The sequence below is a fragment of the Tetrao urogallus genome (genome assembly GCF_951394365.1).
Source record: "Tetrao urogallus genome assembly, chromosome: 1".
NCBI classification, from domain to species: domain Eukaryota; kingdom Metazoa; phylum Chordata; class Aves; order Galliformes; family Phasianidae; genus Tetrao; species Tetrao urogallus.
Window position 1 is genome coordinate 53,175,889 of NC_136813.1, and position 22,985 is coordinate 53,198,873.

The 22,985-nt window shown below is 39.7% G+C and overlaps 2 protein-coding genes across 2 annotated transcripts; one reads left to right on the top strand and one right to left on the bottom strand.

The window, feature by feature from the left end:
* Nucleotides 1-5,332: 5,332 nt before the first annotated feature.
* TEX30 (testis expressed 30) lies at nucleotides 5,333-10,569 on the top strand (the record flags this gene model as incomplete). Its single annotated transcript, XM_079538909.1, has 5 exons — nucleotides 5,333-5,350; nucleotides 6,104-6,334; nucleotides 7,882-7,933; nucleotides 9,447-9,655; nucleotides 10,396-10,569. The coding sequence occupies 5 exons, from the start codon at nucleotides 5,333-5,335 to the stop codon at nucleotides 10,567-10,569; spliced, it is 684 nt and encodes a 227-aa protein (XP_079395035.1).
* A 1,960-nt stretch (nucleotides 10,570-12,529) lies between these two features.
* Nucleotides 12,530-21,176, bottom strand: POGLUT2 (protein O-glucosyltransferase 2; the record flags this gene model as incomplete). Its single annotated transcript, XM_079549418.1, has 10 exons — nucleotides 12,530-12,547; nucleotides 12,760-12,864; nucleotides 13,404-13,493; nucleotides 13,946-14,155; nucleotides 14,737-14,974; nucleotides 15,844-16,016; nucleotides 17,560-17,637; nucleotides 18,378-18,583; nucleotides 19,030-19,235; nucleotides 20,998-21,176. 10 exons carry the CDS (start codon nucleotides 21,174-21,176, stop codon nucleotides 12,530-12,532), a joined length of 1,503 nt encoding a protein of 500 aa, XP_079405544.1.
* Nucleotides 21,177-22,985: the final 1,809 nt, after the last annotated feature.

Consider the following 22,985-nt stretch of genomic DNA (forward strand, 5'->3'; position numbering starts at 1 on the left):
TTCTGAAGCTGAAAATTGTCATGTGGATTCTGCCCCTGCAGAATTTCATGGAAGCGATTAATACCACTTGGCACTAAGCCTTGTACAAGGAAGGCAGATTTTTTGACATGCATCCTATTACTTAAAGTAGAAGTCAGAATACCTGACATGATTAATTTCACAGAGCAATAAGCTTAAAACATAAATAGGTCAGGACACATTCAGTGTTGTATCAGAGAAACTGTTATCAGGCTTAGCTTTATGTAGAATCTTTCCTTACTTGAGAGATGAGATAATATACACTGTGTATTATATCTCTGGTTTGCTGAGATGGAGAATATGGAGAAAAAAAAGAATGCACAGTAGGAAATGATAAGGAGGATTTAGAAGGGGTAGTAAAGTAGTCTAAAAGCAACAAAATTATATTCGTGTTGAAAAATAGATCCCGAAAGTATATCCATGGGAATAAGGATATTGGAAAATGCCAGTAATGAGATGGGAGTGGTCACTGGGCAGTTTTCTGAGAGCCAAAGATGGTCTTTTTTTTTGCTATTCTGAACTTTGTAGGCGGACAAATAGCATCTGCGAATAGCACTCCAGAATATGATGACACATTTTTGCAAGATGTATTTTTGTTGCAGTTCTGTGTGATCACTTCAGCAGCAAAGAGGCCTGCAAAAGTAACTTGATACAATAGAGATATAAAACATTTATTGCTATGAGATAGTGCCCCAACCTGCACTTGTGCCAGCAAACAGAGGTATACAAATCCTAAAAAGAGGCAATGTTTGTTTATTAAGTGAAAGCATATGCTCAGTCAAGAGTGATATCATGAGAGGTCACTATCACAAATCATTCAGAGTGTTGTTGATGCCTCCTTTCTCACTTTGGGATCCACTCAAAGTTATTTTTATAGGTTTGCTAACACACTGTACACTCTCTTCATAAGGCCCAGTACACCTACATTTACCACATATGGTGTGTTTTATCTATGCCTTTGTTGCCTTTGATATCTCCAAGTTTGATATAACTGCATTTCTCTGATGCCCAGTAATTGCCATCTGTGAGTTGTTTATAGCCCTGGCGCCTCCAGCATTCTCCTGTCTGTGTTCTGAAGGCCCCTGCTGTCAGTTCTGCACTCCCATACTTTAATAAAATCATAGCTGAACCTATGCAAAACAATTGCTTATCATTGCTATATTAGCACAAAGCTATGTGGCAACAAATTTACACAACACAAATTTACAAAGCTTATAAAAAGCTAAAACAAGGTAGGTTAGTGATCACTTATTTGCTTTATGCTTGCTGCTACAAGCTAAAACGAATGTCTAGGAAGGTGAAGAGAAGTCTGGACAAAGCCCTGACAAGCCTTGAGTCCTGTGGCAGTAAATTAACACACAGCCTGTGGCCTGAGACAAAACACAGTGCAATTTCAGGGTTATAAGACAGCAGATATATGGGGAGGTAATTTCACAGGGAGAATAATTAAGTGTTGGAAAGGTTTGGTCAGAGAGGTTGTGCAAGTTCCATCCCTGGGGGTTTTCAAAACCTGGCTGGACAAAGCAAAGCCTTGAGCAACCTGGCCTAATCTTGCAGCTGGCCCTGCTCTGAGCAGGAGGTTGGACCTCCTGGGGTCCCTTTCAGCCTCAGTGATCCTGTGGTTCATGACACTACAAGAATACTGTTGGAAAAGGTAGTCATATTCTACTTTCTCTTCTGCTCTCTGCCCTCTCCTCTTCAAACTTGTTGATTATAAATGATCCATACCTACAATGTATTGCTATCTGCAGCATTCCCAAATATCCTCTTCCAGACCACCAAAGACTTTGAAGTTGCTTTAAAAGCCATATCTGTACAATTTTATATCTGCTTTGACCCATTAATCCCAGCTGAGTTCTAGCTGATTGACGCCAGTACAAGATAGAAACAGCACTGTCAGATGACGCATTTCAGCCTTACCTAAAGAGCATCTTGGACAGGTTACCATATATTATTCAAATTTCTACTCACCTCTTTCATGAATTTTTCAACTAAAACTACAGAACACAAAGAAGTGGAGCAGTGATCATTGATGCCATACTATTGCTTTGCAAGTAGCTGTTGAAAAATGTGAAGCACGCTTGTAAGAACCAAGCTGATGGTAGAGTTGACAGGTGACATGATACTGAGAGGGTTGATAGAGTACTTTGGATAACAGGGTTGGAATTCAATGGTTTTCATAAATGAAATAAATGATCTGGAGAAATGGTAACTGTAGAAGATATGATAGACATCTGTTCAGGATTACACAGCCATTGCCTATGCTGTGACAATTGAGGAATAAATAAAAGGCTTTATTTTCTAATCTAAGTGATTTTGTGTGAGTTAAAGGTAGAGAGTCATACTGTCATTTTCTGTATCTTAGAATGAATCAGTTTATTAATGGAAATGAAAATGGCCCAGGAACATACAGTGGGGAAAAAATGTACTGAGTTCTCATGTTTAGGGTCTGTAACACTGCTAAAAATTATAAATAAAAATAACATCTAAATAGGTAACTCATTTAGATTGCTGGTGGCAAGACTGCAGGGGGTATTAGATTTTTTTTTTTAGTGAAAATTAAATGTTAAAGGGTCTTATATATTGATGTTCTTATAATGTTCAAATAAAGACAATCCTAGTAGTGACAATAGTGCTTGTTACCATTCCTAAATGTGCTTATTTATCTGATTAAGAGCAATAGATAGAAACGGAGTGAAATTTCAGAATGAAAACACGTATGGAACAGAGTTTAGCATTTGCAGATCACATGAGCATGCCAAAAGTATTAATTCTTCTGATGCAGCAGTGGGAGCAGATAAGTTTGTTCCACTGTTTCCTAGCCAGGTCAGTTTACTGACAGCCAAGGAAAGAATAGCCAGGACTACCTCATGCCAGCAATCCCCAGCTCAGTGTACCAATGAATTGTAGTAGCTGCTACTTGAAAACGAAGTGGTTGCATTTATCAAAAAATAATGAAAGAACACAAAATCCCTCAAAAAGACCAAGAGAAAGGTATAGGGTCCAAAATTTGTGATTCCAGAAGCACATATTTTGATGGCACATCTCTACTCAAAGCATAGACCCTCTGTTTAGCATTACACTTACAAAGCCAAAAGTCTTCCCCAAGAGTTTGGTGTGGCTAATTAATGATTAATTAATTAATGATGGATGCAATGAGTAAGCTGAGATCGCAATAAAAACAAAAACAATAAAACAGTGATATATCAGTGTTTAATGAACAAATCATCCAATAAGCACAACAGCTTCTTTATTACTTACAAAATTACCACTAGTAGAAAAGATTTAAGTTCAGCTTGAGTAATTCATCTTCAGATTAGTCTCAAATGAAGCTCTAAACAAGAAGCTTACTGACTTTGTTGGCAGATGACATTACTAACTGCAGAAGATGAGCATCTGTGTGATGCAGTCACAAAATTTAACAAGTCCCAGGTTTAGATTCTGGATAATATCATTCTTTGATAAACAGCCACTGTTTCTTCAAACCCAGCTGTCCTTGGCATATCAAACCTGTCACAGGTTCCTACAGCTGTGTATATGTTATTATAACACACAACATACATTCTCAGTGACACATGTCAAACCACGTATCTGAAATAATTTTCATATTTGATGATAAACTTATATTATTGTGCATCATACGTTGTTTTGAGAATAAACTTCTATTTCCAGAAATGGTGTAAGGTTAAAGTTATGAAATGAAATTCATATTTAAGCATGTAAAGAAAAATAGTCTAATTTTAAAGACCCCTGGTTGTGAACACTTAGATTTCAGAGGAATTACTCTGCATACTTGAAAATCAATCAGAATCTGCTAACATGTTCCTCTAAAAACACTGGAACCTAATCTGGAGTAGCTAGATGAGGAAGAGTTGCCTTATGGCACAAAATGTAATTTAAAACAAAACAAAACCCTTAAAATTCTTACATGTGAATGTAAATCTAATCAACATATTCATTAAATATCCAGAAATTCACAAAAACAGAAAGCACCCATTATAAATACATATTCGCAAGTATGAATCCAATATACATAGTTCTGACTCAAGTTCCTAGCCTCTGAAATATTATCAACCCTTGTGTCATAGTGAAGGATCCTTATCTTTCAGAAGGAAAGCAATTACAGAAAAAAGTGCAGCAAAACCAGCTCAGGATGACCGTACTCCCAAGGACCAGAGGCTACAGAATAGCAGCAGCCCTCCTTCCTCAGCTCGAGTCTGTACTGGATAATAAGCTAGCCTACCTTGAACATTGTGTGTACATGCAGAGAAGAGTTTTAAGTACTGTAATGAAGATGGGGTTAAGAAAATGATGGAGAAAATAGGAAGTAATCAGATACCAGATATGGAAAGCATAAGAAAACATTTTTCCAGTGGGAAGGAGTTAAACGTGGAGAGACTTAACACGATTAGTGTTGCACGAGGACTGCTCTAAAAACAGAAAGTTGAATTATCAAAAGCAGGGTTAAATAAGGTAGGTGGACTGAGAAGCTTAGACCAGTCAGGCTTCCTGCCTGCAGTTACAGGTGGACTTCTCATGAGGCCTAAATACCTGGATCAACGTTTAGTAACACCCAGCTGGCAGCACGGCAGCGGTGTAGAATCACAGAAGTGTTAAGGCTGGAAAAGCCCTCTAAGATCATGAAATCCAACCATCAGCCCATGCCCACTGGCCGTGTCCATCAGTGCCACACACGCACATTCTTGAGCTCCTGCAAGGGACGGTGACTGCACCACCTTCCTGGACAGCCCATGCCACTCCCTCACAGCTCCTTCTGAGAAGAAATACTCAGCACACAAGGCACACCACGTTTGCTTTCTAACAGGTGAACGTGGACCCAGTTGGGATGGCAGCTGAACAGTGCATGAACAGCTGAGGTGTCCTAGCCCACATGCATCTTGTACACTGCTAATGAAAGCAAACTGACCAATGATCTCTAACTTGCCAGGCAATTTTAGAACACTGGTTTGAACATATCCGTGAAATACTTAATACCTAAAATACCACAAACGTTACGTTGAAAGTATTGGCGCTTTCTTTCAACACGAAAAAAAACTACGGGGGGCCGTTCCTGCCCGCGGGCCAATCAAACACCACAGAACCACCGGTGGGGACGGTGATGGGGGAGGCGAGCTGTCACTCAACGTGGGGCGGGATCACCTCAGGGACTGCTGCGCGCGCGCATGCGCTCTTCCCGCTTCAGACGTGCGGCCGTTGGCGCGTGCTGTTGCCGCGCAGTGCCGTTGTGCTGCTGTCTTCGGATTCGTGTCTGTGCTGTAGGTTGGACCCTCCTCCTTTCCCCCATCGGAGAGGAATGAGCGGGCACGCAGAGGTATGGCCGGCCCTCCTCCCTTTCCTCTCCAGCGCCTAAGGCCCGGAGTTGTGGCTCTTGCCTTGACCCTTTGAAATTGGTGGAAAAAATTGAAAGGAGCGATGTCAGGCTCGCGTGTGCAGGAGCTTTGGGAGCAACGTCCCAGCAGAAGCGCTGGGCGTTCAGACCTCTGTCGCTGTCTGTGTATACAAACGTGACCACTGACAACCATGCGGTTCATGCGGCCTGCCCTCCACTGGCATGCTGTGTATGCGTTCAGGTGATGAGGAAGCCACGTGGGTCACAGCGCTGTGAAGCAGCAGGTGGTCGCCTTCAGTTGTGGTCCCTCTGTCGCTCTTTGCCAAGGAGCAGTGGGCAGTGGTGATATTATGGCATGCTGTGGTGCAGGACAGGCTTTTCATCCCAGCTGCAGTTTGCTTTCCTTTATTTTTGAGAGTGTTAGTGTATATGGTGACATGCATGCTCTCCAGTCCCCTTTTTATCAGATGGCCTTCCGTATCACAGAATCAGAAAATGGCCTGGGTTGAAAAGGACCACAGTGATCATCTAGTTTTAACCTCCCTGCTATATGCAGGGTCGCCAGCCACCAGACCAGGCTGCCCAGAGCCACATCCAGCCTGGCCTCTAATGCCTCCGGAGATGGGGCATCCACAGCCTCCTTGGACAACCTGTTCCAGTGCATCATCACAATGTGCAGACTGGAAACACAATTTTTACTTCTTATTGAACTTTTTTTTTCTGTTTCATTTGTAGGTTAAAGTGAAAATACCTTTTGGAAACAAACAACTTGATGCTATCTTTAATGTCCCAGAGAAGAAATTAAGATATGGAGTGATTCTTACCCATGGTGCTGGAGGAGATATGAATTTCCCTCAGTTAGTCTCTTTGGCAGCCTACCTTGCATCACAGGGAATTCTCTGCCTGCGGTTTACTTGTAAAGGCCTTAACATTGCTTATAGGACTAAAGCTTACAAAACAGTTGTGGTAAGAAATGACCAAATTCTGCCAAAGATCCGTGGATGTAAAGAGTTTACACATATATTTAAATATATAAATATATTTACATTCTTTCTGATTCTGAGTTTCTTAAGTTACCAGGAGAAATTAGTCAAGTAACAATGAGAAGATGAGAAGTGATAGTTAGCTGGTACAGTTAGCTAAATGGAGCAGTGACAATGTGCAAAAAGAGCAGGGACAATTCTCATATGAGCTCAAAGAGAAAGACGAGCTTGAGAAAAGTATTTGAAGAGAGCGAAGATGTTCTGTGGGAAAAATGAAAAAAAATTGATTAGGGTGGAAATGGGAGGTAGATATTACAGAAAGGTTTGGTTGAGGAGGAGAGTAAATGAAAATATATGGCTTTAGGAGAGGCTTTTCAGAGGAAGGAAGCTGAGCTGAGTATTCTGGATCTCTGAAGGTTTGGGAATGAGAGAAGAAGACTTCAAGGAGACAGATGCAGGAGGATGGATGTGTAGGGAAAAGATGCAGGAGAATTTGAGGCAAGAGATTGGGTGTAGTTGAGCAGCATAGCATATGAAATCCCTAAAATTTAAGTAGTCTTTGATTTCCAAATCAATTTAAATTATTACATGGCCATATTCATCTATTTCTGCTGCTACTACATTATTTAAAATGTTTTTCTATACCTAGATTTTGTTAAAATGAACAGTGGTTTGCTGTATTTATATCAGCCTAGAGTCTCTTGTTCTGGAGCGTGGAGGAGGGAGTGGAAATGCTCCCCTGATTATCTAGCTACTTTTGCTAGGGCGTAAGAAGGTAGCTTGGGCACTTTGTATCTGGCATCAGACACTTCCATTGTAGAACTAAGTTCAATTAAGGAATTAGTTTGCATGATGTCATTGTAATTATATTACACAGTTATATGTTACCTTGAAGTTGGACTTTGCTAGCTTTAATGTGGGTCTGTTTTCTATTTTTTTTTTTTGTCTGTGTGTGTATAAACAAGATGTTGTTGTTGAGTTTAATGCTGATGTGTAAAGGTAATTAAAGGACCTCTATTAAGATAACATCCAATTAGTTATCACTTGAAAACAGAAAAAAATTGTCGCTTAATTTTTTCTGTTCTGACTGTATCTTAAATGTTTTTTTTTTTGTTGGAAATATGTTAACTTAAGCCTCAGGGTTGGATATTTGTATTACCTCATTTTTTTTGCATTTTGCTGGACTAAGAGTATGTAGGTAGGTAAGCTGATATACCTAATACTTGAATCACTTAACATTTTGGTAACTTGATGATGTGTCTGAAATTTTGCTGAGAGCTGTTTGAAATCTTTTGCTGAGAGCTCGTGTGAAATTGCTTGTTATATTTTTACTGCAAAATATAATGAGGTGATTTTTATGGGGAAAAGAAAAAAACAAGTAACTTCTAGTAACTGTTCCTTGCTTAATCTGCAGTGCTGAAAGTGCTTGCCATTTTTGTGTTTTAGTGTCTGCAAACAAACAAAAATGCTCAACCTCTTAGCTGTCTTAATTTTTACTGTAATATTTCTTTCCTGTTGCATTTTTTTTAGGAATACTTAAAGCTTTCTGATGATTATAAGCTTTCAGGTGTCTTCCTTGCAGGTATGGTTTTTGTTATCCGTAGTTTTCTTGTATACTGACTGTAATGAAAATGATCTGTAATTCCTCCATTCTTGGAGTCTGTCCTGCTTTGGTAAGAAGTGAAAGAACAGAAGTGGGTGACGGTTTTCAGTTTTCAGGAGGCACTGAGAGCTCGGTGTCTAACATAGGCGCAAGCTGAAAAAACTGCCTGGTCAGTATTGCTTAGGCAGAGCAGTTCAGCTAGGAGCATCTTCACAGAGAATTGAATGCTCTGCAATCTTTGTAAATTGACTACAAGTCCACTGATTGCAGTGGGGATATATATGCCAAGATCATTTAGAGATCTGGATTTTGGTGTCCTACAAGCTCTTTAATTGATGGATGAGCCCAGTGGGTGTACAGCTTAGCTTGTCTCACGGCTGGTTTGAACACTGCTTCTTGGATCACAGGTGGGAATATCTAGCCTTATCCTTTTAAAGAATTTTTTTTTTTAAGTGTGATCATCTGGATCTATTCACTGTCCTCATGATACTGGAGATTTCTTAGAAGGATAAGGAAAAATTCAGAAGAGTATGTTTTGCAGATAGTTTGGGAGAAAACTTGCTTATCTCTTGTAACTTGCAAGGCTGTTCTCTGATAGAGCTCTGAGTTCTCTGATGATCCCCATGGACTTTCCTAATTAAACTTCTTGAAGAATCCTAGTTAACTGGTAAACAGCTGTTTTCCCAAAGCAGATTTTGATGTATAATTCTCGTGGCAGGTAGAATATCAACTACATTGTGTGAAAAAGGGAAATAGATGGGGGTAACTAGGAATAACTTGATACTGGAAACTTAGAATGTTGTCCGACTAAGCGAAACCAAATCTGCCCTGATGCAAGTTAATCCCACTGGAATCAACCACTTCTGACACTCAATTATAGAGCATTGTCAGCTCGTATGCTGCTGCTTTGAGGAGATATTTTGATATCCACTCAATGTTATTAACTGAACTTTACAAGTGAACTTGAACTAACTTTACAAGTTCATTCTTTATTTTTATTTTTTAATCCTTTTTGCATTTAAGTTGAAATTTGTTGTGTGCATAGACAGTTGTTGGACTAGTTTTGGTAATAAGGAGAATAAAACTTTGTTTTGTTCTATGGCTGTTTGAAAAAAATCAATGGAAGGTAATTGCATTGTTGCTTGAAATTCCAGGGGTCTGTAGCGTAGGACCTCTTTCTCTCCCTCTCCTCCACCAATAGGAAGGGTTGCTGTTCTTCTCAGTATTACAAAGGATCCCTGTCCATTTATCTTTTTTTTTTAATTTCTTTTTAAAATGAAATCATACTACAACCAGACAATTGTCTTCAGCAGAAGTATGTTAAATTTATAATTTGTACTTTTCATAGAGTAGATAAGTATACCTAGCATTTTGTACTACCAGTTCACTGAAATACATTCATTTTGATTGGTTTTATAAGTTGTTAACGCTGAGAATGCAGATGAGGTGATGGTGAATATACTTTTTTCCTTTATTTTAACATGGGAGAAAGGTCGTTCCATGGGTTCACGAGCTGCTGCCTCTGTGATACATCAGCTTAGCCAGGATGGTAATAATGATGACTTCATTCAGGGTCTGGTTTGCTTATCGTACCCTTTGCATCGACCAAAACTGCAGTCCAAGCTCCGGGATGAAGATTTATTATTTATCAGGTGCCCGGTGCTGTTTGTCTCAGGATCAGCAGATGAGATGTGTGAAAAAGTGAGTATCCTTGTAAATCTCTCCGTGACAGCATAGTGTGGAAGAACAGGAATGAATCTGAGTGATGTTTGTAGTGATATCCACAGCTGTAACTTTGATTTGCAATCTTCTCTAAATATACATCTCTGATGGAAGATTTAGGTAGAAAACTTCATCGGATTTTGAGAAACCTGAGCTGATTTCTTTTAACTTTAGCATGTCTGGATCATGCTTGATCACCTGCTTTAGGAAACTTACCGTTTTGTAAATAAATAATTCTGATTTTAATGTTTTGTCCTTTTTTAGTATGATAGATTTTACAAATTAAGCTGCACGTGGAAGGGACAAGTAGTTTGCTGTTCTATTTCCACCATTTCAAGTCACTACAACTGAGTGCTGCTATTGTACTAATCTGCCTTAGTCACATTTTCATGACATTCTTCTAGCAAAGCAGTTCTACCCACAAGTCAGCCATTTATGATAGTAAATTTATGTAAATTTAATTTATGATAGTTTTTGTTGAGAACAGGCGTGTAGTGATCAGAATGCAGCGTTTTTCTGTCTTGATTTCTTGCAAGGTAAATATCTCTTGTTCTTGAATACTTCAGCTTGAATTTGGGACAGTGTGTAATGTACATGCAAAACCATCTTGTTTTTAAAAGCTGCCTACTATGTTTTGCATAGTCTAAGTGAGGGATGAGTGCATTCTACAATTAATAGCAGCTAATTTTCTAAATTTCTCATTCTTATTTGCCCTGTAGCAATTGTTAGAAAGTGTGGCAAGCAAAATGAAAGCCCCTAAAAAAATCCATTGGATTGATAAGGCAAACCATGGGATGGCAGTTAAAGGCCGAACAGAAGATGATGTCATGGAAGAAATAAATGTACAAGTTTTTTCTTGGCTTAGAGAGAATATTGGACTGGAACACAAATGACTTGCAGTGGTTGAGTAATATCTTCAGTTGGCTTTTCCAAAATGCAACACATAAGCTGGAGATGTGTTTTTGAAAGCAAATGTTTTCCAAGGACTAAAAGGTAAATATTTTTTTAAGAATGTAAAAAATATACAAGACAGTAAGGAACATTTTAAAGGAAAAATGGAAAATCTATCTGGACAGTACTGTTTTTAGTAACTCCATTTGAAAAGTATTTAATATTTAATGTTCTGCATTACCAAGTAAATATTGTTGGTGTCTTTTATATATTCAAATATTTTGATACCAAATCTTTCGATGCCTTTATCAGCTGAACTAGTACCTGTGAGATGAAATGGCTGGTTGGTCCTGAGAAAAGCATCTTGATGCTGTGGTTGTCTCAACCCCATTGCTAAGAGTTCCCCAAAACTCCTCTGGTTGTGCAGCATTCTTATGGCTTTCAGCTTGCTGCTGTAGTGTGACTGGCTGTGAACTGTGTGAACTGGCAGTTCTAACCTGGAGGTTCTTACAGGCAGATGAAAGTTAAGCGTGTGAATCAGCTATAATAGACTTCTATCACAAAATGCCTCAAGAATGCTGATATCCCAACAATAACATGCAGTAAGATGGTGCATATCTGAATGTTTACAGCCGATTTCTAAAGGAACATAAAATAGCCTTACAGGTTTGAAGGTGGCAATGTTACAGAGAAAATAAATCCTCACTTTTGATGGGGAAGTTGTGTTCAAACTTGAGAACTGGATGAATTTAAACTCGATTTTACGTCTGTCAGAACAGAATTTGGTGATGAGGTTGGTATGTTCGTAAGTTGAGCTCCTTAATGTCTGTGGAAAAACAGCTCCCTTGGCCATTTTCTGTAAGAGGGGTGCTCCAGCCCTCTGATCATCTTTGTGGTCCTCCAGCACTTGCTCCTTGTCCTTATGTTGGGGACCCCAAAGCTGAATCTAAGTATCTATCTCCCATTCACCCCCTTCTATATCCTCTTCCAAGTGATGCAGGAGAGCATGTTATGGAGACTCATTAGACCCTAACGTTTTGTCCCTTTGGCTTTACCACAGTCTCTCTCTGCCCTTGCTCCATGTAGGGTCCCTCCCATGGGATGCCATACTTCCCAAACTGATCCTGAGTGGGTTTCCCACAGGCTGCAGCTCTCCAGGCACTATTCCAACACAGCTCCATAGCATGGGGCCCACCCTGCAGGCGTGGTCTGTGTCAGCGTGTGTCCCCACAGATGGCAGCTCCTGCCCCACTGAAGGTTTCTCTCCATGGGCTGCAGTCTGAGGCTGCTCCTGTGGGGACTCTGGTTTATTTTTGCTAGTCAGTACTCTATATTACTACTTTTTTTTTACATTGTGGAAGCATCTTTGAAAAATCATGGAACTTAATTTTTGGATCTAATATGCATGTAGTGTTATAAAGGGCTGTATTTTTCCTTCAGATTAAAAAATACATTACAAACCCCACAATCATTGTCTTTGGGAATATTGCCTCTCAGAAGGAACAAAATGGTAGACTGAGAAAGACCACTTTGGATACATACAGTGGGGAGTAGATTTGCAGGTTTCATCTGGATGTTTTTGCAGAACATATTTGTAACTAGCCTCACTATACTGAATATTCTGTCTCAGTTTATTGAGAGTGTCTACTTGAAAAGTATTTCAGAAGTGTAACAAATGGCTGTTATAAACATGGCTTTTATTTAAAAAAAATATAAAAATTATAGTGTTTTTTGAACAAGGCTCCATCACTATTGCATGATAAAAAGGAAATAGGTGGTGACTGGTTTTCTTCCATATGTAGATCATGACAGAGTAAACTTCATAATATCCACTGAGGTTTTAATTAAATTTTTCCTTCTTTCCTTAAGAAGTGATTTTGAATGTAGGTAAATACTCAAAAAAAAAAAAACAAAAAACAAAAAAAAAAAAAAAAACAAAAAAAAAACCCACAAAACTTTCTGTCAGAGTTCGTCTTTGGTCTGTAATCAAAAAAGAATAAACATTTTTCAGTTAATTGGAAACTCAAATTTCAATTGCCTAGTCCTGAAAATGCAGTAATAAATGTTTCTAACACATTAACAGCCTGGAAACTGATAGATACTATGTGATATTGAGCAATGATTGTTCCAGTCTGGTTGAATCTGAACTAAATACATTCAACGCTGTATATTTAACAATTTATGTGTTGTACCTTTTTTCTGTGGCAAGTGCAAGGAAAAAGGTCATCCTCAGGCTGCTGCACTTTCTCCATGCCGTCTCTGATTTTTGGCTCGCTCACTTGCAAACTGGAGTATTCCTAAGTTTTAGAAAGAAAAGTGACATCAATTCATAAACTTACTACATTATATACTCAGTTGTAAATAATGCAACAGCTCGGCTGAATAATTCCACAAAAATTCCAGACCTCCACAGTCTGTTACTCCATCCACAGTGTGACACAGAAAGAGTAAGCAGATACTTAACTGTTGACAGGAACCCCTTCGGGTGCCTCACTGCAGTTTCAATATCTTGGTGCTAATGCACAGATATTTTCAGCTGTGGCTCATGGAGTGTGCGTCTGATGTGGAATTCTTTGATCATTGTGAGCAACATATTATTGCAGATTACATGAAGATTTATAGGATCTGATTGCTTCTCTCACACCATGCCAAAGCTTAAGGAGCTTCGTAGGAAACAACTGCAAACAATGTTTATACACCAACTGAAGTTCTTAATTGTTGCTGCGTGCCTTATGGCTTCAAGTACTGCATTGGCCAATTTCCAGCAGCTGTGTTGTGTGAATTCTCTTTCTGGGATTTCTATTTTTGTAGTGGTAGCAGTTAAAAATATACTTACCTGGAAAAGTTTGAAATAGTAGCAAAAGATGTGATCTCCCATGAGATTGTTTCTTGCAAATTCTTGTCCAGATTTTGCAATCTTTTTTGCCTGTCAAAGATAACAAAGCTTTTTCTTTTTTTGTTTTTGTTTTTAAACAATTCTGTAAAAATAGTTCTTTCGGGGCTCTTGCATTGATTCCAGAGTCATGTATAGCGTTGGCAGTTTAGAGTAACTTATCATTGGTATTTATCTAATGTTTAAAAGTCCCTGCTCTGAATTGTCCATGAAATTATAAATGTAAATCTCTTACTGATGAATGGAAAGCATCAGAAATTTATGCATTCTTAACTTCATAAGTAAGGAAGTCTCCAAAATACAGTATAGTTTCCAAACTAAGTGCAGTATTATGTACCTTTAAAAAGTACTTTTGTGCAGTTGATGACACTTATTCTGATGTCGTTTCAGAAGGAAACAATAGGGCTTCTAAAAAAATAAATGCACTTTTACTTCCTTTATTTTGTCAACAAACATTGCTGAGTACTTCTAAACGTGTATTTTACCTCTTCATCATGCTCTTTCGCCCACTGTAGTTTTTCTAGTAGATCGCTCAGGTCACTTTTAAATGGAATGTAGTGTTTCCATGGCTGCAGCTCATTATAAAAATGCTCATAGTAGATGGAGTCTTGCTTTAGCACTACACTGTTTCCTGCTAGTAGGTAAGGCAATCTATATGCTGCCACTGTGCCATCAATATTAATTTGGTATTTGTACTGGAAAAAAAATGACCATATGTTACTAACAGACAAGACTCAAGTAGCTTGGTTAGAGTGTATTAATCTGAGGGCACTGGTATTACTGACTTGCCGAGATTGAGAAATGTAGGATTGGCTAGGCAAGCACCAGTTTTTAAGTAGCTTTTGTTATTTAGTTTGGAATTCATCACAGTGCGGGGTACACAGAGATGCCCTCTTCATCAGTTAAGTTCTCCAGAATTCTTGGATGCTCATCCTTGGATGTGAGGGTAGATGTGCCACTTCATCCACTGATTTTCCCACTATGTTAGTTATGTTAGTAGTCCTGATCGCTGAATCAGGAAAAAGAAATAAAAAGGAACTTGGAGTTATTAGATTACAAAAGGTTCTACAGAACCTTCAGATGTAAATCAAATATAATTATTCGCAATCTTAAGAGCTACACATCAGTTAATCCCAGTGGAGGGATGCCTATTCATGCTTGTCATTGGTGTTGTGCTGAAAAAATAAAATCATTTTATTATAACTAATATTTACAAAGTTATTTGATAATGGGAAACACTGAGAACCTAATTCAACAAAAATGATTAGTGGCTTACCTTAAAAAAATCAAAAAATGAAATGTGCTTGACAATGGGGCCATAAAGGTTCTCATCGTGTTTAAAAAAAAAGAAGTTTGTGAAAGCAGCATCTATAATCTCTGGATATTTTCTACTGAGCTTTACAAGTTCAAGCCTCTCTTTGCGGCTGTCACGTCCCCTCCAGAATGCTGTGGTATTCTTGTCTTCCCATGATGGGCCAGTATTTGCTTGAACTGACATCATATCCAGACTGACTCTGAAGGAGAAATAAATGATTTAATGGTGATGCCTCTGGAATTATTTTACATGTGATTTTAATTTATTTAAGTGCAGTTACTTGAAATAACTTAGGAGTACTAATAGGTAAATACCAAACATTTAAATAAGTCATAAGTACACCCATACGTGTATAGTATCAGTAATTCTTACAGTGATAAAAAAGGTAAGGAATGTAAAGTTCATAGAATCGTCATAGAATGGCCTGGGTTGAAAAGGATCACAATGATCATGTAGTTTCAACCCCCCTGCTATGTGCAGTGCTGCCAACCACCAAACCAGGCTGCCCAGAGCCACATCCAGCCTGTATCTTGTCTTCAATATCTTAGAAGCTAACTTTGTAGTGTTCCAAGATAACAACAGGCTTGTTATTATGGCCAGTTACCATCAGTAATCAGAGCAGAAGATAGCAGATCACTTGCTGAGAATTCTGGCTACAAAGAACTATAAAAGACACAGTGTTCTAGAAAAATCAGGGAGAAAGAGTCCTGGCCACTGGTCAGCATGTTCACTGGGGTGAAACAAAGGAAGCAAACAAAATATCTACCCTTAAAAATACACTCTAAGTGCTGTCTACAGTGACTTGAACACATCTAGACAAATGGTTATTTTTGAAATAAAAGTGTAATAATAACATTTTTTGAGTAAAAGAGAATGGTTTCATCCATGTAATTTATATGTTATATAATTCATAAATTGATTAATGCTAAGATAACTGACTACATAGCTACTGCCTAACTGCAGTGTGCCAATGTCTCAATGAATAAATAAAACAGTTAATTTACTGAAAAGATCTTTTTGGAAGATCATTCACTATGAGCTTTGTGAACAACTTAAAAGATTTCTTACCGTCCCATAGTCTCCAAAACCGAATCTGTTAAGTCATATGTTGGCATGACAATGTCTTTTGATTCACTTGACCCACACCATGAGAATATAGGGTGCAGGTTCTGTGGGGGTTTCTTTTTCTCCAGAGGCCAATCCCCTAAGTTAACAAAAAACTCCACATCTGGCATTTTCACCTAGACAAAAGTAAAGGGGGTACAAATTATCAAAATACACATACACATGTAAAAATAGAATTAACACCTACTGCTGGCTCCCCACCACATATAAATATCTCAAAGCATTTCTTCTCAAAAAACACCCATGTTCTTCAATGCACAATGGCTGGTTACAGTCTAACATTTCAAAATTCTTCTTTGACTAGAATAAGTTTCATTAATTTTCTTATTAAGTTTACAGAGAAATTAATCGTGTGTTGAATATAAAAACCCTCAAAATGATTGATATTTTTCTCTAATGACTTAGCAGAGACATCCAGAAATTCTAAAGACAAAAAAACAAAACAATACTTCTTGTCTTCAGTACACATCCTGACAGAAAAGGTTTTGCATGCCTTCATTTCAAACGGGGTTGGCTATACCTTCTAATCCTCAGCTCTTAACTTCATTAGTACAGTGCCATCTAATGTTTATAACGGCTATAGAAAAGCGATGTGTTACATTTCATCTACATCATAGAGTCACTGAATCTTTCATCAACTGACACCCCCAAGTCCTTCTCTTCAGAGCAGCAATGGCTGCTCTCAAGCCATTCTCCTCCCAACTTGTATCTGCGCTTGGGATTGCCCTGACTCAAATGCACAACCTTGCACTTGGCCTTGTTGAACTTCATGAGGTTCAGGTCGCTCTGGATAGCATCCCTTCCCTCTAGAGTGTCAACTGCACCACTCAGCTTGGTGTCATCTGCAAAACTGCTGAGGGTGCACTCAATCCCACTGTCCATGTTGCCTACAAAGATGTTCAGTAGCACTGGTCCCAGCACCGATCCCTGAGGAATGGTCAGTGACAGAACCATTCAACAGGCTAAATCTTTAGCACAATAGATTTAACTGCCTTTCAGTGGCACTAATAGAATACTAGTTCTGAGCATATAGAAAAAATTACATTTCTTTCATTTATTTAGTCTGCTAATGTGCATATTTGCCATAAAAGAAAATTACACAACTTGAAAGAAACATACTTGATTTTTGGATGATAAACCCAAGTTGTTCCATACCAATTGTCTTATCTTTCAAGATGCTTTTAAAAATGTTTATTACTTCTGAATATACTTGTAATGATTAATTTTAGGTGAACAACTCTGTATTTCAGTAGCTCCTGCCTATTTCTTTCCGTTTAAAGACAAGTGCTTTGTCTTTTTACAGTCAAAAATAATAGATACTGCTCAACTCTGATATCTTGACATTGCTGTTGCTACCCACATTTCTGTGTGCTGAAACTTCAGCTCTACCATATTTTGCTAGTATGTACTCAATTTTTTTTTTCCAGATATTTCCTAGAAAAGAGTCTGTGCAGTGCTTTTTGCTTGAGTTTCTCCACATGCCACTAATGGGATTTTAGTGCTTTCCAACTTAAAGGAAAATTAATCTGATCTTTCCATTATCAAGAAAATAAGAGCTTTTTAAGGGAAACAGCAACAAATTATATTGAAGTATATTTGTTGAGCAAAAGTCTAATAAACTAGAACATACAGAATAAAGGACTATATCAATATACTCACTTTTCTTGTCAAAGAAAGAAGTATAGCATCCATGAAAATTCTGAAGCCAACATGTTCCCCATATGTCTTTATATAAACCTGAAAATAACCCAAATATTTTACTGATCTGATGTTTTCAACATCAGAGAATGGCTGACACAACTTATAGCTCTTTTAGTAACTTAGTTAACTAGTCAGACTGTACAGCTGATAGATTTATTAATCAGCTGGGACACTTTACAAATCTCTCTCTAATTCATGATGGGAAAGGAGTGGGGTGGAATGTTTTGCTTGTTTTTCTTGTTTTTGTAGACATTTTAGATCTGTCTCATGGGAACAGAAACTGGTTGCTGGTTTCAATTGTATTCTGTTGTTCTCACATCCATAACAAACTACTGAAGTAAGTACAGTTTTATTACAGAGAATTGTAGCTCCAATCTCAGTTGAGCTAGGTGGTATTTCTTCACCTCAGAGTTATTCACAATGTAGTCCACTGATGGATGATCAGGACACTCCACGTTAATTACAGAGAACAGAAAACGGAACTACTGTTTAAGAGACTTAAAGTTCTGTTCCCACTACTCATCCTGATTGCTCAGAAAGTAATCTGCCTTCACTGTGCTTCTATTGCTTTAGTTGTAACATGGACAAAAAGCATTTTACAAAGCAGAACATATATTAATAACTTATATACAAACTGCAAGGACAGAGGAGCCATCAAAATAAGTTTCTTAAAGAACAGATAACAAGAGGCCTTTCAGCTGGAAACAACCAAAACGCCTGATTGTATCACTTGCCACCAAATCCTCACAAGTACCTCAGATCAACCCATACTGTACCTCATTGTCTTTGATGGTGTAATGACACAAGCTCTGTCTTTGTCCAAACCTCTGTGGGATTTCTATTGCAATCTTATCTGGATCAACAACAGGAAAATTTGCTAGGTCTCTTTGAATCTGTGGAAAGACCTGGGGACAGTTCATCTCTTCCAGCCATACACTGCTCTCTTCCTGAGGACAGTCACAGTTTTCGTGGTAAACCGGTCCTGTTAGGAACACATTTCACAGTTTTTTTTTCAGCAAGTCACAGTATAAAGCCACTGAGATCAGAAAAGATAGTCAGGCACTGGATGCTAGTACTTTAGGGCCAAATCTTCAGCAACTCTAAATAGACATAGGTTGTTGGCTTTTTTTTTTTTTTTTTTTTTTGCTACTACAATGGAGTCATGCCTATCTACATCAGCTTCTATATGAACCCCCCACATATACTTGCTTGGAATTAGATTCACAGCATTTGTTCCTTTTTACTATAGTGAATAGTACACATAGGACACTTACAAATAGTCCATAATTCCAATGGGATTTGATAGTCCTCAACATTTCCAGAGAAGTGCTGAGGCCCTGCACAATTCTATGTCCTTGAAAACACTCGAGGAGATAGTTTCTGAGAAAAAGCCACAATATGAAATCTAAGCAGTATGCTGCTTCTTACCTTTTAAAATATATGGAGACTTTGCAACATGTTTATCTTTGGTTTTGACTTCTATCTTCAGGCTTTTGTAGCTTGCATACATCCTATATCTCACAATGAAGGAACCATCTTTCCTGTCCAAAACTTGAACACCAACCCGAGTGAACTGTTCATCAGGAGCAGTGATCTTCACCTGGAATGCATTTTCACCTGGTGATGAAGTGAACCTACCAAGAGAATAAGCAAGAGCTTAAATAAGAAGCAAACACACAACAGTTTTCTTATTTTTCTCCATTATTTTTAAAGTTGACGGGTTTCCAGTGACTTCACTGAGCACTAGTAAGTCTTTATCAGCACATCCTAATGTTTGCAAAGCAGGCATGATTTTCCTGAAGATAATTTTTGTCAGGTTACCTCAAATGAGTCATGCTTTTTAGAAACAACAGGTATCAAAGCATTTCCACTCAGATATTCATGAACATATCTTGAAAACTACTTGGTGCTCTACATACTGAACAGTGTTGGAAATACCGGTCTTTGCTTTGAATACTTGGGAACAGAGTACCTTTAAAAATCCAGTGGAGAGTGGAGCTCTTGGTTAGTAATAGCTCAAATGTAAAATAAGAAGGTAGAGAGCACAGAAATAAATGGATCTTGGTGGATATAATAATATATATATATATAATATATATATCAGAACAAGTTTCAACCAGCAGTACTGGTTTTGTTGTTGTTGTTGTTTTTTTTTTTTTTTCCCCATACTTGGAAGCAAAATAATTCCAGTTTATTCCTTTTCCAGATATTACTTAGAGAAGTAAAGAATGAAGTTAAACATCTAATAAAATTTGCAATCCTTCATCTTTATGGAAGGTTGTGAGGGGAAAAAAGGGGTATCACAAATGCTGGTATTTTGGTAAGGAAAAAAATACTGTAGCAGGACCACATCATTCAATTATGTACTTGTCCAGACCTACAAGAGAGCTGCCAATTCAACTGGAAATATTTGCTGTCCAAGATAAGTTGAATTGACAGCTGCCAGGCTTGTGAGGTCAGGACTTATCTCCTGCTGGAAGCTGCAGAAGAGGTATGGAGAACCTTGTCACATCCCAATACTGGGCTGAGATGTGGCTGAGGCATCTCTCTAGACCTAGGAATTGAGAAGTCTTGGAGCAATCACTATGAAATCAGAGTAATGTGGAGTCCATTCCTGTAAGGATACCTGGATAAAGCCACGCAGCCCTGCTTAGGAAGAAAATGAGAAGGTACACCAATGAAATGGAAAGCCACATGTTTCTTCTGAACACTAAGTTTACCTACTTAATTCCTATGAATCATAGAATTGTTCGAGTTGGAGGGAGTCTTAAAGTCCATTTAGTCCAACTCGCTTGCAATGCACAGGGATACCTTCAGCTTGATCAGGTTGCTCAGAGCCCTGTCCAGCCTGACCTTGAATGTCTCCAAGGACGGAGCATCCACCACCATGAAGTCAACTAATAATCTACAGCATACACCCTAAATGACTCTACTGATCTGGAGCCACCCTGTGTGAGAGAAATCGTCATATTTATCACAGTGGACATAGGCAGGACGCTCACATAGCTAAATTGTAAATTAAACACCCCAGTTACTGCTATGTGTTTGATAAAGCTGATTAAATCATAAACTGTTGCCTGGACCAAGGATACACTGTTTAGCATTTTAGGTTTTTTCATCTCATCCCATTGCTAGTATACATGCAAACACATCAGAAGCCGCTTAGCTTGGGGAAGGTCACACCGCCACATGCCTGGTGTGGGGAGGTAAACGCTGGAGGAGGGCAAACAGAAAAACCCAGTTTTTCCCTCCTCGTAATTTATTTCATCATCTTGACCGGCAGCGGGAAGGCGGACGACTCCTCCGAGGTAACAAAGTAACTTTTCGACACATCTCTCGCGCTTTTCCTCCCATCAGCGAAGAGCAAAGTCTGCGGGGAACAACTGCCGCACTTACCTCCGCCCCTCGGTGTCCACGGCCTGCAGGTAGAAGTAGCGCGCGGGTAGCACGGCCTCGGCTCGCAGCCCGGGCCCCCATACGGCGCTGCGCTCGGCGCTCAGCCGGCCCCCGCCGCCCCCGGCAGCGCCCAGCGCGAGGACCCCCAGCGCCACGCACCACCGCCAAATGCTACACATTTACAGGTCTACCCCCGACCGAGCCGCACCGCCGAGGAGCCGGGGGAGCGCAGCGACGAGGGGAAGCAGCCGGGAAGGCCGGGACCCTCGTCCTTCCCTCACCGCCGCACCGGGGAGTTCCGCATGGGGGCGGGGAGGGAGCGGGACGCGCGGCGCCTGGTCCCCGCGCGAGTGGCTGCGAGAGCGGCCGGCCGGCTCTGCTCAGCGCAGCATCCCGCAGTGAGCGAAGGAGAGAGGGAGGGGGGCGGACTCCCGCCTCCTCCGGCGGCCACCCGAGCAGCGGGCGGGCAGCACTTCCCTGAGCGGCGCTGCTGGGAGATGTAGTCCTGCGGGGCGGCGGCGGACCGAGCCGGGATAACCCGGAGGTCCCGCAGACCCGCAGCGCCCCGAGCGGCTGAGCAGCTCTGCTGTGTCCCCAAGGGTCGTCTCAGCGGAACGAGCCGGCTTTGTCTCTGCTTTTTGCGCTAGGTTCTCGGCATGACACATCGAAGTCGCCCAGAGTTTGTGCTGGCTATCTGACTGCGATGTGAGAAGTGAAAGAGTTTAGCGTCCTATAACCGGGCACAGCTAAGGACCGTATGGTTATGGAGTCACAGATTCGCACAGGATTGTAGGGATTGGAGGCCACTCTGGAGATCATCGAATCTGACTTAACCTGGGCAACGAAGACTGAGCTACAGAGGAAAAAGTCGAAATTTCTCCAAATGGATGAGCTGGTGGATCAGACAAGCATTGGTAAGATGGTAGTACAAAGGTGTAAGCACTGCTAAGGCACCAGGCACTGTGTATGTCCACTGTGCATAAGGACAGCTGTGCCAGAGAAAGTCACAGAATCATAGAATGGCACGAGTTGGAAGGGACCTCAAGGATCATGAATCTCCAGCCCTCCCACCACAGGCAGGGCCACCAACCTCCACATTTAATATTAGACCCTACCCCATACTTCATAACACAGTAATGAGCCACAAGTAGGACTAGAACGAATGAGATCCCGGTGGATCCCATGTTTGGGTTTCATAGGAATTGTGGATGTGGCATGTACTGCTTACCTGACTGCTGACTGTGTCCTCCATGATCTGGATCCACAAGTTTATCAGTACGAACAGCTAAACAAAGAGGATTTATCACATTCTCCATGTCTGAACAGTACCTTGTCCATTTTTGCCTCTGGAGGTGTTCAAGGCCTGGCTGGCTGGGATCATAGTCATCCTGATCCAGTTGGTGGTAACCCTGACCTCAAGAGGACGATGGAACTGCATGTTCTTTAAAATCCCTTCCAATCCAAGTCATTCTGTGATCCTATGATTCTTTAGAATATTTCTAAACAAATATTGAGTAAGGAAAACCTGGATTTCCAAATTAAGAAGACACCATGGAAAAGGTTAACAGGGTATTTAGCCTATCAGAGAAGTTTTTTTTTAGGGCTTGAAATGAGGCTCGAGAGGTTTTAAAAATAATCCTGTTTCTTGAAAACGCTCATAGCTAATACCAGACTGAATGCAGAGCAGCTCCATTTGCACAGAAGAGCCAGAAAGAAAGCACGAGACACTGTCATTTTATATATACATATATAACTGCATATGTATACACATATACTAAAATGCTTTTTTTCTTTTGTCATCTAACCACGGTAATATTCTCAGAATGAAAGCTTTGTGGAAGAGCTTCAGTCACAAGAGATACTTACAATTTATCTTCATAGTTTTTCTTGTCTTAAGGCAAGCAATACAGAACACTGAACCTCATCATCAAAGAGTTTTGAAGAAATTTTACATTTTGAAATACTCCAAATATGTTTGTATGTAAAAA